General features: G+C 40.7%; 2 protein-coding genes across 2 annotated transcripts in view; one reads left to right on the top strand and one right to left on the bottom strand.

The window, feature by feature from the left end:
• Positions 1-16,421, top strand: part of Fam227b (family with sequence similarity 227 member B) — a 170,221-nt gene that overhangs the window by 49,904 nt on the left and 103,896 nt on the right. The window lies entirely within an intron of this gene.
• Positions 10,570-16,421, bottom strand: part of Fgf7 (fibroblast growth factor 7) — a 54,046-nt gene continuing 48,194 nt past the window's right edge. The window contains exons 3-4 of the mRNA XM_013112389.3: positions 13,440-13,543; positions 10,570-11,655 (exon numbers count right to left, since the gene is read on the bottom strand). Coding sequence (XP_012967843.1) covers positions 11,461-11,655; positions 13,440-13,543 — 299 coding nt within the window. The 3' untranslated portion in view covers positions 10,570-11,460. The remainder of the gene's footprint in view (positions 11,656-13,439; positions 13,544-16,421) is intronic.

Here is a 16,421-nt window from a genome sequence, read left to right as displayed (position 1 = left end):
CACTGAGCCATCTCTCTAGTCTAAAATTAAAACTGTTACTGTTAGTTTTAAAGTGAACAAATGGAGCTCATTGGACACTCATCACGAAGTCAACACTTTTCTCTTTTCATAATAAGACAATACCGTAAACATTGGAAAAATTAGTAATGAATTCAGTGATAAATACAATACATAATTGTTTTTGATTTTTTTTGAGACAGGCTTCACTGTGTAGCCCTGGCTGTCCTGAAACTGTCTGTAGACTAGACTGCCCTTGAACACACAGAGATCCACCTGCCTCTGCCTCCTGAGTGCTGGGATTAAAGGTGTGCGCCACCACTTGCCACATAATACATAATTTATAAAACACATCAACACTTAGCAAATGAACATTACTAGACAATGAAATTGAAGTAAAATGGCAATAACCACTGTTGCCTAGCAACACAGTGATACAGAAGTGAACTGAGGGGAGGGAAAAGCTGGAAAATGTTAGATGATTTTATGAAAGCCCATGAACACACCTAAGAGACATGCTTTGAGGCAGAGAGCACCGTCAAGCAAAGAGCTTCAGCTGCTCTCCCTAGCGAATTCTGTTTCTGCTGCACTGGACGAGAAGTGCTGCCGGTGCCCGGAAATGCTTTGTGCTGTCAGTCCTGTGGCTGACAGAATTTAATGAGAAGGTAGAGCGTCTCCCCGTGTGTAATGGTTACTGCACTTGTTTGGAAATGTACTTTTAAAAGCCAGGTGTAAGGGACAGATGTGTGACACTGACCTTTGACAGGGGAAGGTAAGGTCATTTATAGAATGATGGCAATAAGCCTAGAAAGAACCTTCTCAGACATGTTACCAACTGCTAGTATGAAAAAGTAGGTGAGGGGGTGCGTCAGTGCTTCTAATAGAACACAATAGCTCTCTGGCAACTAGTCTCAAGGTGAAGGCGTGGACGACATTCAAAAGAGTGGTTCTAGGCTTTCTCTTTCCTAGGGGATTAAAGAGGCACACAGTGCAGACTCACAGAATACCTCACGATGCTTTTGACCTTAAAGAGCAAAGCTGCAACTCAAAATGCTTACATCCTAAAGGCTTTCAGAGCATGACATCAGCAGCCCTAGGAACATGCTTCGAGTACAGAACGCTTTACTAGAGACAGGCTCAAAGGCAGGCAGGCAGGCAGGCAGACAGACAGAGACAGACAGACAGACAGACAGACAGACATGCAACCATTGAGGGTGGGGTCTGCCTATCTGTGATTAATGCCTGTTCAAGGTGGAGGCCCAATGGCTTACACAGTAAAGGTGTCCATGATCTCACAAAACAAAAAAGACCCAAGGCTTATCACTTCAGTGGCTTGACCATTTTATAGGATACACATTCCATCCATCTCCTTACCCTTCTCTCATCTTCAGTGTGTGGGTCTCTGCCCAGTCCCTCTCAGTCCTTGGGTGGCCGATCTGTGGGCAGTTTTACTATGACTTCCTGGAGCAAGTTCCTCCAAATATCAGGGTTTGTTTTGTTTTGTTTTAAGATTTGTTTATTTTGTATACAGTATTCTGTATACATGTAGCACAGCAGACCAGTAGAGGGCACCAGATCTCATTACAAATGGTTGTGAGCCATTCATTATGTGGTTGCTAGGAATTGAACTCAGAACTTCTGCAAGACCAGCTAGTGTTCTTAACCACTGAGCCATCTCTCCAGTCCCCCAAATATCAGTTTTAATCAATGAGAAAACCATTCGGAAAATTTCCCCGTGTCACATGCCCATCTCAAGTCAATCACGGGACAGGAAAAGAGCTAGGGTTGGTTAGGAGTAACCTCCTGTTACAGGGAGACAGGGCCCAATGATAAAAAGCCCAGGTCTGAGCTTCCCCACTTCTAAATCTTGGTTCTGTCATTTACTAGCTCTCCACCTTTGGTCAAGTTACTTAAGCTCTGTGCCTCACTTTTATAAGCTGTGAAATGGGCATAAAATAAATATCTCTTGATTACAAGAAGAATTCAGTGAGTTTCTACTTGCACAATACCTAAAGCAACACCTGGTTGTGTAAGAGTACATTAAGTAAATATTACACACACTCCTTTAACTTACAATTAAAAATTAAACACAGAGCATGAGGACTTCTAGGAATGATACAGATAAGAGTTCCTCATTCTCAGTTTCAGTTTTGTTGTTATTGTTGCAAAATACTCCATTTTATGAATTCATAATTTATTTAACGATTAAGTTACTTGAATCTCTTCACTATTGCAAGCAGTGCTTCAAGGGATGATTGTGGAGGGTTGGGAGCATATATTTAGGATGAATCTTTTTGAAATAAATTCCTGGGTTCAAGTATTTATGTATCTGTAATTCTGATGAAACCTGCTACATTTCCCTCCACATAGATTATATCCACTTAAACGCCACCAGTACTATGTAAGGTGCACGCCTCCCTCAGGTGCCAGATCTCAATACCTCTCATCTTCCTGCCAACCCCCACATGTTGATGCAATCATTTTCCCAGGGGAAAATAGATTCAAGTGACGTGAGTCTCCGCAACAGCAATCCACAGCTCGCAGAGCACTTCCCTTCCTGGACTGGGTGACCCTTTGTGTCCCTTACTGTGCGCAGTGCACAGCAGCTCCCAGGATGCTCTCGATCTCAGATGCTCCTGTTGGCCCCAACTTTGCCTGCTGTGGGGGAAGATCTGGAAGTACCTGCCAGTATGTCTAGGGGTTAATTTACTGCTATCGGTCACTGAGGTGACCAGGAATCTTGCTATCCCCACTCCCCTGCCCATTAAGGTCTGACCCTTGGAAGAGCTAACCCAAAGTGGGACTTGGAGGTAACACACCATGCCTGACTCCTGCCTTCACCTCTAATCACCCTCCCACAATTTTATAGAAAATGGTTCGGTTTAAGTCACTTTTGCAGGAATCTCTGTCTCAAGGTCAACTTCTGGGAAGCCCAAGCCAGGACACTTTCATTGTCTCCATTCTTCCTTGTCACTGGGTCCATTCTACACATGAGGGGCAAAAAAAGCTGTTTGAGAAGTGGCTAGCTGGAACTTACACAGTGACCAGGTTGCCTGGACCTGAACCATCAGGCCTTCTATACATATCTTCAGATGGAGAATGGAGACCCCAGTCCTGTCTGTGGATGAAATCTGTCATCATTATGAGGCTTCCTGAACTCAGTGAACCTCCTGCAGACGCCTTCCCAGGGGTGCACCTCCCCAGACAGCTGGTTGAGGTTTCTGGGTCTCTCCTGATCTGGTCTTGAGGTGATTATGCTGCCCAGTATCAGTTCAATACTTTATGCTCGCCACATTCTGGATGCTCTTTGACTCTAACTGCACCAAGCAGACCACGATGAACTTATTTACTATACCTTGACTTAGGACCGCTAGCATTTATATGTACGTTACTTGAGAGCCTGGAAGAGAAAAAAATCAGCAGATGCAGCTCCTGAATGAGCCAGTTTGTTTTCTCACTATATGGAAGGGGGGGTTGGGTACCAAGGAGCACCAGGATCTTATATGTAAACCACAGCTGATCTGATTAACTTCTCCTGCCCCACAGGGCTTATTTGGGCAGTAGCTATAGCTCTTTTGTGAACCTCCTGTCACCAAGGGCTCACCTACTCTAGGACTGAGGTGATAGCCCTCTGGGCTTCCCTACCCCATTACTCCAGGCTGGGGGTTACACGGAAGCTAACAACACCTCCACGCATCACTGCTGCATTCCACAGCCTGGCAAAGTGGTTTTTTAAAAGGCATTGCTTGTTACACAAATGGATGAACAAAAAAAAAAAAAAAGAGTGGTTTTAAGGAAAGGTGGTGAAGCAAGAACAACTGCAGAGAGATAACTAAATAGAAAAAATACCACTGATTAGATGGGAGATTCTGCAAAGAGTTAGCATGGGACTTAAGAATGCAGCAAGTCAAGTCAAAATCAGCTAAAAGACTTGACGCCAACCCACAGCAGAAAAAAATCTGAACTCAAGGACATCTTTGAGTATTCCAATCCTATGGCAGGGGGAAGAGAAAACAGAAGAAAAAATGGGAAGGATAAAACAGAACAAAAACCTAAGACAAGCAGGCCACTATCACATCAACAAGCATCCAAATCCTGGGGACTGAGAGGTGACATATAGCTTGTATGTAAAACAACAGCTCTAGACTTCCTTAATCTTGGAAAAGATACAGTCATTGGGATCAGGAGCTGCAGAAGAGTCAACCCATTTTCAGTATTTCTTGTGAACTTGACAGTCTCCACTCTGCAGCCTGAATGTGCACTTCTGGATTTATATTGTTTTGCCTGTTGACTTGTCCTGCCTAACTAACTGCAAAGTTTTTAACCAGCTACCTTTGTCCAACTGCCCCTCTGGTAGCCTCTATGCTACTTAAGACTGTATTCTGCATAATGTGGAAAACAATCGCAAATTTGAACAGAGAGATTTTTATGATCTTTTTTCTATCTTTTTTTATTATCATTTTTTATTTTAATTTTAAATAGCTTGTTTTACATGTCAATCCCAGTTCCCTCTCCCTCCCCTCCTCCCGCACTCCCCTTCTCCCCCACCCTCCCACCCTATTGCCAAATCCTTCCACATAGGGGATATCTAGAGTCTCTCACTTCACTCTGGGTAGGGTCCAGGCACTCCCCTAAGAGTCCAGGCTGAGAGAGCATCCCTCTTTGTGCTATAGGCACACGATGACTGTTTGTATTCCAGGGATAGACACTGATCCACAACTCAGGGCCCCATAGGTTGCCCAGGCCTTCTCGCTGACACTCACATTTGGGGGGTTCAGATCAGTCCCATGCTGGCCTCCCCACTGTTGGTCTGGGGTCCAAGAGCTCTCCCCTGTTCAGATCAGCCGTCTCTGCTGGTTTTGCCAGCCCAATCTTTGCCAATTTGCTCATCACTCCTCTCTCTCTGTCACTGGGTTCCTTGGGTTCAGTTCAGTGATTAATTGTGTGTTTGCCTCTGCTTCCATCAGTCACAGGATGAAGGCTCCCGGATGGTTATAGACATCAAGTTCATTATCAGGAATGGGCATTCGAGGTGGTCTCTCCACTATTGCTTAGCTTGCCAATTGGTGTTATCCCTTTAGATCACTCAAGGTCACTCTGGTGCCTGATCTGTCTTCTATCCTATGATTCCCTCTTCCCCCTATTCTACCCTCACCCACTCAACTTCCTGATCCCCTATGACCAACTCTCTTCCTCTTCACCCCCTCTCTTCTTCCCAGCTCCCACTCCCCCCCCACCCCTCGCCGTGTTCCCCATCCATTCAGAGGATCTTGTCTCAATCCTCTTCTCTTGGGTACTATGCATATATATGCATATTTTTAGGTTCTTTCCTGTTTCCCAGACTCTCTATCAGTGGAAGTGAAGACTGGCACTATCCTGATCCATGTCTAAAATCCATATATTAGTGAGTACATACCATGTTTGTCTTTTTGCGACTGGGTTACCTCACTCAGGATGGTTTCTTCCAGTGCTATCGATTTACCTGCGAATTTCAAGATTCCATTGTTTTTTTCTGCTGAGTAATACTCCATTGTGTAAATGTACCACATTTTCTCTATCCACAATTAATGCATGTTCTTTTTGAGAATGGACTTTGGACTGGCATGGACTTTTTCATGCACCTTATATTCTGTAAGCATTTTGTTATCAAAGTGATTACAGGTCTTTGTCATGTTTGGTTCCTTCCAGTGCCATCTGTAAATAGAGACTGATGGAAAACCTGAGTGGGGAAGGAATAAGATCCCTCACTGTGTTTAAAGTGGAGACAATGAGGAAGAGCCAGAACTAGATCCTGAAGGAGTTTGTTTTGTGGTTTTCACTTGCCTTACTAGTTCTCCGTTGCAGCAAGACCATTAGAGATAACTGTGGAATAATGAAAATGTCATTTCCCATCCCCTATTCCATATTCACTGAAAGAGCTGACCTGGGATGGTGCTTGTGTGTCATCGTTTCAAAAAGAAAAGTGACTCCCAGAGGTGACTCCAATGTGCATCCTGCATGAAAACCAACAACTTTGGAGTCTTTTTATGTTTGCTTTGCTTACAGCAGTTCTCAACCTGTGGATCATGACTCTTTTGGGGTCAAATTACCCTTTCACGGGGGTCACCTAAGACAGTCAGAAAACACAGATATTTACATTATGATTCATAACAGTAGCGAAATTACAGTTATAAAATAGCAACAAAAATTCTATGTCTGGGGATCAGATCTCCACAACATGTGGAACTGTACTAAAGGGCCAAATCATCAGGAAGGTTGAAAGCCACTGCCTTAGATGGTCATAAACAGCTGAGTGCTTGCCTCTGCCTTCTAGGACAAAACTTAATGCTTCAAAGGAATTTCAACTGATATCCAAGATCTTATTCTCTCGAGGTGGTAATGTATGTTAGGAGAATTATTTTTGGATTGAGTCTTAAGACATGATAATGTCCTTCATTTGGAGGCCACGTGACACTGTCAGTTCCCTTCCATATTAGACCTAAGAAGCACAACACAAACTAACAAAGCCAGATATAGTTCAAACCTCTGATTTTTCTGTAGAAAACAGGACCAATTTCCCAAAGAAAATATGCCCGCTTTATCCATTTCTCCATGAATGATCCCCACTGAAAGCCTTGAATTGGTCTTCTTAGGCCTTGGAGCATGTGGGGTTGTAGTGAAGCCTTAAATGGCCGTCTAGAGTATGACTTGCAATAGGCACTTACATGGCCTCCCCTTCTGGTGTGTACTATAGGGGTAAAACCTCCCCTTGTGTGAACATCACACTGGAGATTTTCTCCTAAAACTGGGGCTTCCATTTGAAAATTTTATTCTCTGATCCACTGTTTTCAAGAAATAAGCTCCTTTTGAGAAACAGTGCTGTGAAGAGGCCGTGGTGGGGAGCTGATGTTTGCAGCTGCAGCTAGGGAAACTGGTGCTTGATTTCCCTCAGGACTAAGTGTTGAGGTCAGTGGCTGCCCTGGTTAATACTTTGATTACATCTTTATGAGGGCTTGCAGACTGAGGCACCTAGATAGTTATAAGACCTTGTTTTAGGTCATTACACTTTCATGTTATATACTGCAATAACTAATACACAGCTCTATCCAGCCAGAGAAAGGAATAACCACTGTTCATATAATGATACAGGCTTTCAGAAAGCATGTGATGGTGGTTTGGGAAATAGGACTAGGACCATGGCATAGCTAGGAAGCAAATGGGAAGCCAAGGGATACCTTCTCATGAGAGTACTTACCTGGTTTCTTGGAAGATGTTGCTTTAAAAAGAAATCACAAACCTAGGTAAGATAGTAGGATTTTGTTATTTCCCACTTCTTGTCAAGTCTCAATTCAAAAGAAAATAAATCTGTATGATAAATTCTTCAAAATTGGAGAGCATATGGGAGCTTCCTGGAGTCTGATAGAATATGTCCCTGTCATTAAAGACCAAAGCTTTGTTGACTGTGGTAAAATGTGCGAAATGTAACCTGACAATATCACTGAGAGTTATATGTGAAGCTTTAACAAGCTTTTTCATAGAAAGAACATTCTAACCATCTGCTCTAAGGTTATCTTAGAAATGGTCACCCATGATAATCATCTGATAGTCCCATGGACCCATGTTCTTTTTGATTGATTATGTACTGAACATGTGTGTGTCCCACACAGACACACAGACACAGACACACTGACACAAAGACACACACACACAGACACACACACATACACATACACACACACACAACACACACGGGGGAGGCCAGAGCTTTAATCTCTTCCTCTAGCACTCTCTACCTTATCTTTTGAGTCAGGGTCTCTTTCTGGGCCCATAGCTCTCCTATGGTCCAGACTGGCTGGCAGGAGGGCTCTCTGTCTCTTTCCGGCATTAAGAATCAACAGAGTGTTTTGACTGACTAATAACCATGCACATTAGGTGTTACATACTTTAATGTCACACTTTTGCAAAGCAATCTTAGTATATGTTTTGTTTATCCCTGTACTATTTGTGTGTAAAGTTGGACTATGAAGGATGGGAAATCATTTGTGTCTCATCCACTCTCAGGTACATGACAGTGGGACAAGGGTGAAATTGAAGTCTTGCAGGAAGTCTCAGACGTCCACTCACAGCCCCAGGTTTCTTCTCTGAGTTGGAGACATTTACACATTAAAGCAAGCACAAGAGTAAAACACTAAAGTCACATGAATCATAAGAAAATGGATTTTAAATGTTCTGTCTGAGCTATTGTACATGACTTCTTAGGTTCTCACTCTATTCTATACTGAGCATTTAGGGGATCACAGATCAGGGTTACCATAATCACTCCTCACAGTTTTTGATATCCTAAAAAAAAGAAAAAGGAAAAGCTCTAAGTGATAGGTCCTCTATCTTCCCTTCTCTTTTGTATGGAAGTTGAACTCATAACAACTTGAAGGTCAGAGGTCTACATTGTAGCTTGTCTGTGTTGAAGTGTTTTAGTTCACTTGTTATATTGAAAGTAACTTTCTATTTATTCTGTTAGCATTCATACTCTTTCACTTAGTTCCTTTACCAGTTTTTAGAAACCCATGTGTTGATATGATTTTGTTTTTAAAGAACATTTTAGAAAGGAATACTCTTATTATAAAAATGCCTTGCATGATACTTTCCATTTATAAATTTAAAGTTCACATAAAATTGCTTAGGAATCAAAATTGGGAATCACATTATTTTTCTCCTTTTGAGTCAAATCGTAACAGTGTCATTATGTACTAAATGAATTTCCAAGTGTATCACAAGAGTTCTCAACTAAAAGGATGGCATCTCAATAGAAATTAAAACCAAACAAAACAGTGAGATCACTGACAATCTAATTAAGAGACATGCTAAGTGATCTTGACTATGGCAAGCTACATCCACCCAGAACCTTTAGTCTACTAAAATCTGTTTCCTGATCTATGAAAGAGGAAGGAAGATGAAGACCTCAGACATCAGTCAGAGATTCTAGATTCTAAATGTGTTTGGCTAAAGCAGATTTTATATTCTGAAATTTACAAGTTAGGTTTTTTAATAGATAAAAATCATAATTAAACATAAGTGCTAGGGCAGGCTAGATGGATCATCAGTTAGGAGGACATGTTGCTCTTGCAAAGGAACAAGGTTCAATTCCCAGCACCCTCTTCTGAACTCAGTGAGGACCTGCACTCATGTGTACATACCCATAAACACACACACAGACACACAGACACACAGACACACACACACACACACACACACACACAGGTACATAGTTTTTAAAATTACAACAATAAATATTTTAAATAAATGTTTCTGGGCAGATTTTTGTACATGACATATCACTAAGAATAGTTTGACTACTCAGTTCTGTCTAATTCAATGTTCTAATGCTGTTTTCATAGTAACTACTTTAATGGTAACTATAGCCACCTTCTGTGCATACTCACCACCTCTGTTTAAGCTCCTGCATGATCATGCTTCATTCTGAGATTTTAAAACTTTGGTAAGAATAATTGCATTCTACCTTTTCCTTGGAAACTGTTCATTGAATGGATTCATGTGTATATGAGTTGATTGTGGACCAACACCCTGCTGAGCACTAATGAAACAACTATGAAAAGCACAGTCTTCTTCTACCCTCGATACGTTTCCAAGGCTCCAGCTACGGGAGCCTGAGCTAGGAAGCTAGACTAGAAATGTCCTTGAATCAGATGCTAAGTCAGACTACCCATCATGGTGTCTTCTACAATGTGTATGACAGAGAGCAACACTTCCTACCGCCAGGTAGCCTGGACACCTGGGCAAAGTACAAGAAAGTTAAGCGATTCTGTTATTTTTGTTGATGGGCTTTATCTTATAACTTTTACTTAAAACATATTGCCAAATAGTATTTTAATGTAACTAAAGAAACCTCAATGAAAAGTACTTTGGAGTTGTTATCACAATAATTAATATAGCAACAACTGAAATAGCTGTTGACCTTCCCTTGGTGAGCATGCATACAGTTCTGTCAGCACCTGCTGATGGCAGAACTATGGAGTGAGTCTTCATCTGTCTGTTAGGCCTGTTGTCTGTGGCCTGGCCTGAAGCCTCAGGGTGTCTGGGGCTTCATACACTGACTGAAGCCTCTACGGGGGTTCTGACCCTGCCACTTCAATGTTGGCATCTTTTACATGGCAGATACTTCTAAAGACTATCAAATTTCTAACTTTAAATATACCCACTTCTAAATCATGATTTATTACCATGTATCAAAGTATATTCTGACTAAAATCCTTTGCTTTCTTTTACTTATATGAGCTGAACTCATTGGCAAGAGTGTTGTGGCAAAATCTTTCCCACATATTTGTATCGTTCGCTGTGAGCCATCTATTGTAAGCATGGCTGCAGGCTGTCATTTTTGTCTGCCATCCAACACTTGCTAGCCAAATACTGTGCACTAGACTTGGTGTCAGTCACCAGGGGAGGAGAAATCTGCAGTTCAGCCAGGCGGTTTTGTTGTTCCCTTTAAATTAAAAGCATATGAAACAGAAACAGCTTCTTAAGGTTTTTTTCTTTATAAATAACATAAACTTAAATAACAAAACAATAAAATTCAAATACAACTTAAAGTAGAGTTTAATGCTGTAACCACAGGGGGAAAGCATGATTATTTGTGGGAAGAACATTATTAAAGATCGTGTTCCCAAATGTAAATTATACAAAAGATAGATATGTTACTTGAAAAAGACTTAAAGATTTTGGAATTTTATTTTTAGGGATTATAAAATGTTATTTTGTGGTGAGATGAAATACAGTATTATCATCATTATTGCTATTTTATATACAGATTTCTAAAACATCCTGGTAGCAATACCTTTTCAATTTGAGTGGCATTAGGATTTTTTTTCATTTTAATCAGTACAGGTATGTTCCAATACTGTAGTTTTGTAAAACCACTTGTCAATTCCATTCTTTTATAAAATGTTGAGAACTTTTCTGAATAGAGCTGAAGTGGATGATAGTTGTCAACACTGCTCATTATCTACGATTTGTGTGGGCTTGACCATCTTCAAGCATCCCAGCAGGGTTAGGGCTGACATACCTTATGTAACATCATCATCATCATTATAGCAGCCATTTAGTAAGCAGATAGTGATATTAAATATTCATTATCAGATAGTCAAATCTAACATACTCTTAAGGGTAAATTAATTTAAGAAAAACATCACTATTACTAACATGATTGTACAACCACTTTTACAACTTTTTACAACTTTTAGTTACTAAATCTGATTTTTGTGTATATTCTTCAACTCTTTCTTTAATGCAGTCTTTTAAAATAAACAAAAATGCGCAAGTCCAGCTTGATCAGTTTTCAGTAGTTTTCCAGCCTTTCTTGGTAACTTTAAAAGAGAGAGAGAGAAATTAAGGAAAAAGAAAGAAGAGAAAAGTCCACTGTAAAGAAATCTCCCTGCTGAATGAAACTGGTTTCTGAAACACCATGTATGATTAGGTTATTGCCATAGGAAGAAAATGGGCCGTTTTTTGTTCTTTCTTCGTTTTCTTCCCTTTGACAGGAAGCCCCTTTTGATTTAAGGCAACAAACATTTCCCCGCCACTGTGTGTCCATTTAGCTGATGCATACGTGTTGTAATGGTTTTCCAGAATTAGTTCTTTGAAGTTGCAATCCTCATTGCATTCTTTCTGATAAAAACAAGCACAAAATAAAACCAAACACAGTTATTAAAACAAGTTCTGTAGTTGTTCAAGATAACAGCAAGCAGGTAATGGTATGTAGAGGTGAAGTGGTGTAACTCATTTTAGCCCTCAGAGTGAGCAGAGCTGACACAGTGTAATGGGTTTGTCTGTGTCATGTATTGTCATATGTCAAAAGCATCTTAAGTTTAATAAAAGAGCCGGGCGGTGGTGGCGCACGCCTTTAATCCCAGCACTCGGGAGGCAGAGGCAGGCGGATCTCCGTGAGTTCGAGGCCGGGTTGGACTGACAGCCTCCAAAACAATACAGAGAAACCCTGTCTCGTAAAACCAAAAAAAAAAAAAAGTTTAACAAAAGATAACCTAATACACCTTTAGCCGTGGCCCTTTGGATAGCCAATTTCTACTCTTTAATGGTGGGATCCCTAAGTCGATTCATTCTCTGTCTATGGGAAATTTAGTGTAAAGGCTGTAGCCTCCACCTCCTGCAGGTGAGGAGCTATTAATAAACTTTATTTCACTTTCTGCTATGCTGCCCTCAATTGTAACAAAAGTTCACCAGGAAGCCAAGTGTTCATTTGATCAAGCCCCTATTCTGTAGTTTGCCTGCATAGGCATTATGCTGAGCTACAAGATTACAAAGGGTGCTAGAGAAATTCTCAAGAATCCACAAGGATGACCCCTTGCTAAGACCCCTAGCAACAGTGGAGAGTGTGTCTGAACTGGCCTTCCCCTGTAATCGGATTAGTGGCTACCCTAATTGTCATCATAGAGCCTACATCCAGTAACTGATGGAAGCAGATGCAGTGATCCACAGCCAAGCACTGGGCTGAGCTCCTGAGTTCAGTTGAAGAGAGGGGGAGGCATCATGTGAATAAGCGGGGTCAAGATCATGATGGGGAAAACCACAGAGACAGCTGATCCAAGCTAGTGGCAGCTCACAGACTCTGAACTTATACTGGAAGCCCTACATGGTTTTCCAGACCCTCTGAACGTGGGTAGCACCAGGACCTAACCCAGGGGCATGAACTGGCTTTTTGGAGCACATTCCCTATGGTGGGATACAGGGGGGAGGGGCTTGTTCCTGTCTCTGCTTGGTATTTCAGACTTTGTTGACTCCCCAAGAAAGGCCTTACCCCCTCTGAGGGGGGGATGGGAGGGTGGGAAGGGGAAAGGTGGTGGGGGCAAGACAAGGGGAGGGAGGAGGAACTAGGCTTGGTATGTAAAATGAAAAAATAATGTTAAATAAAAAAGAATACAAAGGAAATGAATTTTGCTTTACTATAGTGGGATGAACTATCACATATTTTACATCCTAATAAAGTGGAAACAACATGAATGCTTGCAATTCAAAGGCCATGATTGTGAGACTGATGTTGATAAATGAACTGAACACTTAAAATTTTTTCTCAAGAATTTTCAGTGTCAGCAATGTGCAAATTGGATAAAGTCTAACAAAAAGAGCTTTAATAAAATACTCACAGATGGAAATTTTATGCTTCAGATATCTAAATGCCCATGGGAGTTTAGAATTGAAAAGACCCTACAGATCAGTTATTCCAATTCATCTTACAGATGAAGAGTCCAATATCCAGGTAGCTTAAGCTATCTAAGGTCATACAGAAAATGTTTCGCCTTAATGCTGGAGTAATAAAATGTTTTAATGGAATATTCAACTCGTTCCATTGTGAAAAATAATTACAGTTTTCAGAAAGTCATATATTTTTGACAAAACAATTTGAATAATAACTCTAAATTATCAATTATTAGTACCTTTGCATAGAGTTTTCCTTCCTTGTTCATTGCAAGATAGTATTCACTTTCCACCCCTTTGATTGCCACGATTCCAACTGCCACAGTCCTGATTTCCATGATGTCTGCAAGGAATCACAGAAACATGTATCAGTTATCCACTAAGCTTGAGACCTGTTCCCTAACATGCAGTCACAAACACAAGAGTAATCATTAAACCTTTGTTGCACAGAGAAGGGTGTCTGAATGCAAAGAAATAGTTGCGCATTCTGGTTTAACCTCTAGAACCGCTCTTCTAACCTACCTTAATGATAATGCAGCTAATATTTGCTGAATTTATACCATAAAAGAATTGCTCTATGTTTGAACCTGTCTAGTCATCACCACACACTGTGGGGCAGGCATCCTTGCTATACCCACTTCATAGAGGATGCTGCCAATACACAAAGAAGGAAGTAATCTTCCAAAGCCTGACAGCTGGTAAGTGGCAAACATAGAAGTTAAACCCAGAAAGTGTGGTGTAATACAAAGAATGGAGAGGTATGCCTAACAGTTTTGCTCTTCTGTTTGGCTATATTTTTATCTTAAATATTATTACCAGTAAAGTAGTTCTTGATTTTACTGAAAATGAATATCTTTAAAATTAAAAATAAAATAATTACAAATTGTAATGACAAGTAGAATCTACTGTCTTTAAAATCAGTTCTTTTAAACTAAGAGTTTTAATGCCCAGGGATTATTCAGACTTTAATTAGTCACATAAATTTGTATACTTTTATAATTATTTTTAATCTTTGTGGAATTGATTTTGTAGAGTAGGTACTTTACAATGTTAGTCAGATAATTTCTTTTACCACATATGATATGCTAGAGGATCGGTTCCTTGCTCAGCCATAATCAGAGAAGCTTTTTACAGTAGATGGAAATTATCACAGAGAACCACAACTGGCCAATGTACAGGGAGAGACTGTGCAGCCCTCAGTCCTGAATAGCATGTTTTCATCTAACCCCTCCCCTCAAGGCTCAGGGATCTATGCAGAAGAGGAGGCCGAAAGACTGTAGGAGCCAGAGGGGATGGGAGACTACAAGGAAACCGTGTCTTCCAGACACAGTAGGGCTGATGCACATATGGACTCGTAGAGACTGTAGCAGCAAGCACAGGTCCTACACAGGCAAGCCAGATGGACTTCCAGCAACTGAGCAAGGGAAGTAAATGGGGGCTGCCACCCCTAGCTGTCTGCAACTGATACCCACTGCCAAAAAAAAAAACAATTCTCCAATGGACTCTCACTAGGTATACAAACCACACTCCAGGGCAGGTCCCATGCACAAGAGAAACTGGTCAACACAAAACTAAGTCAATGGGCTAGGCGTTGGTGGCGCATGCCTTTAATCGCAGCACTCAGGAGGCAGAGGCAGGTGGATCTCTGTGAATTCGAGACCAGCCTGGTCTACAGAGCTAGTTCCAGGACAGCCTCCAAAGCCACAGAGAAACCCTGTCTCTGCTTGCTTTAGATATTTTTTCTATTGGTCTTTTGCGTGTATATTTTTATGGTGATTTTGTGTGTGTGTGTGTGTGTGTGTTGGGGTTTTTATTTTATTTGTCTGTTTCTAAAAGAAATAAATGACATAATGGGAGAGGTGGGGAAGATCTGGGAGGAGTTGAGGGAGGAAAAGTGTGTGATCATAAAATTAGCATAGCCAGTATTTGTCTTCTGTGAACAGAAACCCCCTTTCCAATATACTGTATGCAGCACTAGCCAGACATACCTAGTACAAACTGCACATATAAAAACTGGAGTCTATGATGCAAAAGCAAAGGAATACGTACTTTGAGTATTTGTGAAGGATTGTTAAATGCATAAAATCCTGTAATTTAAGAGACTAAGAACACAGTTTATGGACTTGAAATAGCAAACGCTCCTGTAGAAACATCTTACTTGGAAGAATGCTTTCTGGAGAATATTGGCCCGAAGAGGCCATGGAAATTTTACACATCCATGACAAGTTCATGACAGGTTATGATGTTAGTGTTGATGCAGGCATACAACATGCAGCAGATCTTCCCTGAGAGCTACTGCCATGTCAGGCTCAGTTCAAAGATAAGCAACCACCTCAGGCTCTTATGTAACAACTTAATCTTTCTCTAAAGATAGCACCAATGGAAGCAATGCACCATCAAAGGTTTCCATGAGGTTAAAATGACACTCCTTCCATGAAGAATACTGAAGTTAATGACTGCTCCATGTTTGCAAAACAGCATAAATCTATTTTACAATGTATTGTAGTTGGGTTCTAAAGATCTTACCACTGTGAAAAGTTTGCACCATTTTCCTTTTTTCCAAACTCCTTGAATCCAAACTCCTTGTATTTTCTGAGAGAAAAGAGTGCTTTGATCCAAAGCCTGGGGTGCGGTGTTCATGGTCAATTAGGATCAGAGCCTGAATGTGTAATGTTTGCAGGGTGTTCCTTCATGGGACAGTTGCTCACAAAACACAGCTGTTGAATGATAGTTATTGGTCCTGTGGTATGTGTCTTTTAGGACCTGTCATATTGTCACCAAAAGCTCCTCAGTCCCCTGACTATCCATTGTATGCTGTTGTTGTTGCACTTTGACACCAATCAGTGATAAACATTGTTAATCTTATTCTTCCTCATATAAGATTAAAGATAAGAAAAGAATTGTAAGGATTTTAGTTTGAAATGGGAAGAGAATACACTTTAAATGGCTATGTTCCTATATTTTCAATTGCGTGATAGTAAAAAGAATTTTTCATGCCAGGAATTGAGCATGCTAAAAGTCATTTGGAGAGACAGCATTAAGAAGTATGGGCAGAAATCAACCCTGATTATTTAATCTGTTATACCCTTTCTGTCTGCTATGCCCTTTTTAAAGTCAAGAAACCAGGGAATGAAAATATTAACACTATCGCTTCTTTTGTTCCCATGTAAATTAGGTATGGTATTCTTTTCAATATCTACAAAATCTATAGAATTGCTAAC

This window comes from Mesocricetus auratus, unplaced genomic scaffold (assembly GCF_017639785.1).
Source record: "Mesocricetus auratus isolate SY011 unplaced genomic scaffold, BCM_Maur_2.0 Super-Scaffold_100004, whole genome shotgun sequence".
Taxonomy (NCBI): domain Eukaryota; kingdom Metazoa; phylum Chordata; class Mammalia; order Rodentia; family Cricetidae; genus Mesocricetus; species Mesocricetus auratus.
This window is presented reverse-complemented; position numbering and strand designations above follow the sequence as displayed.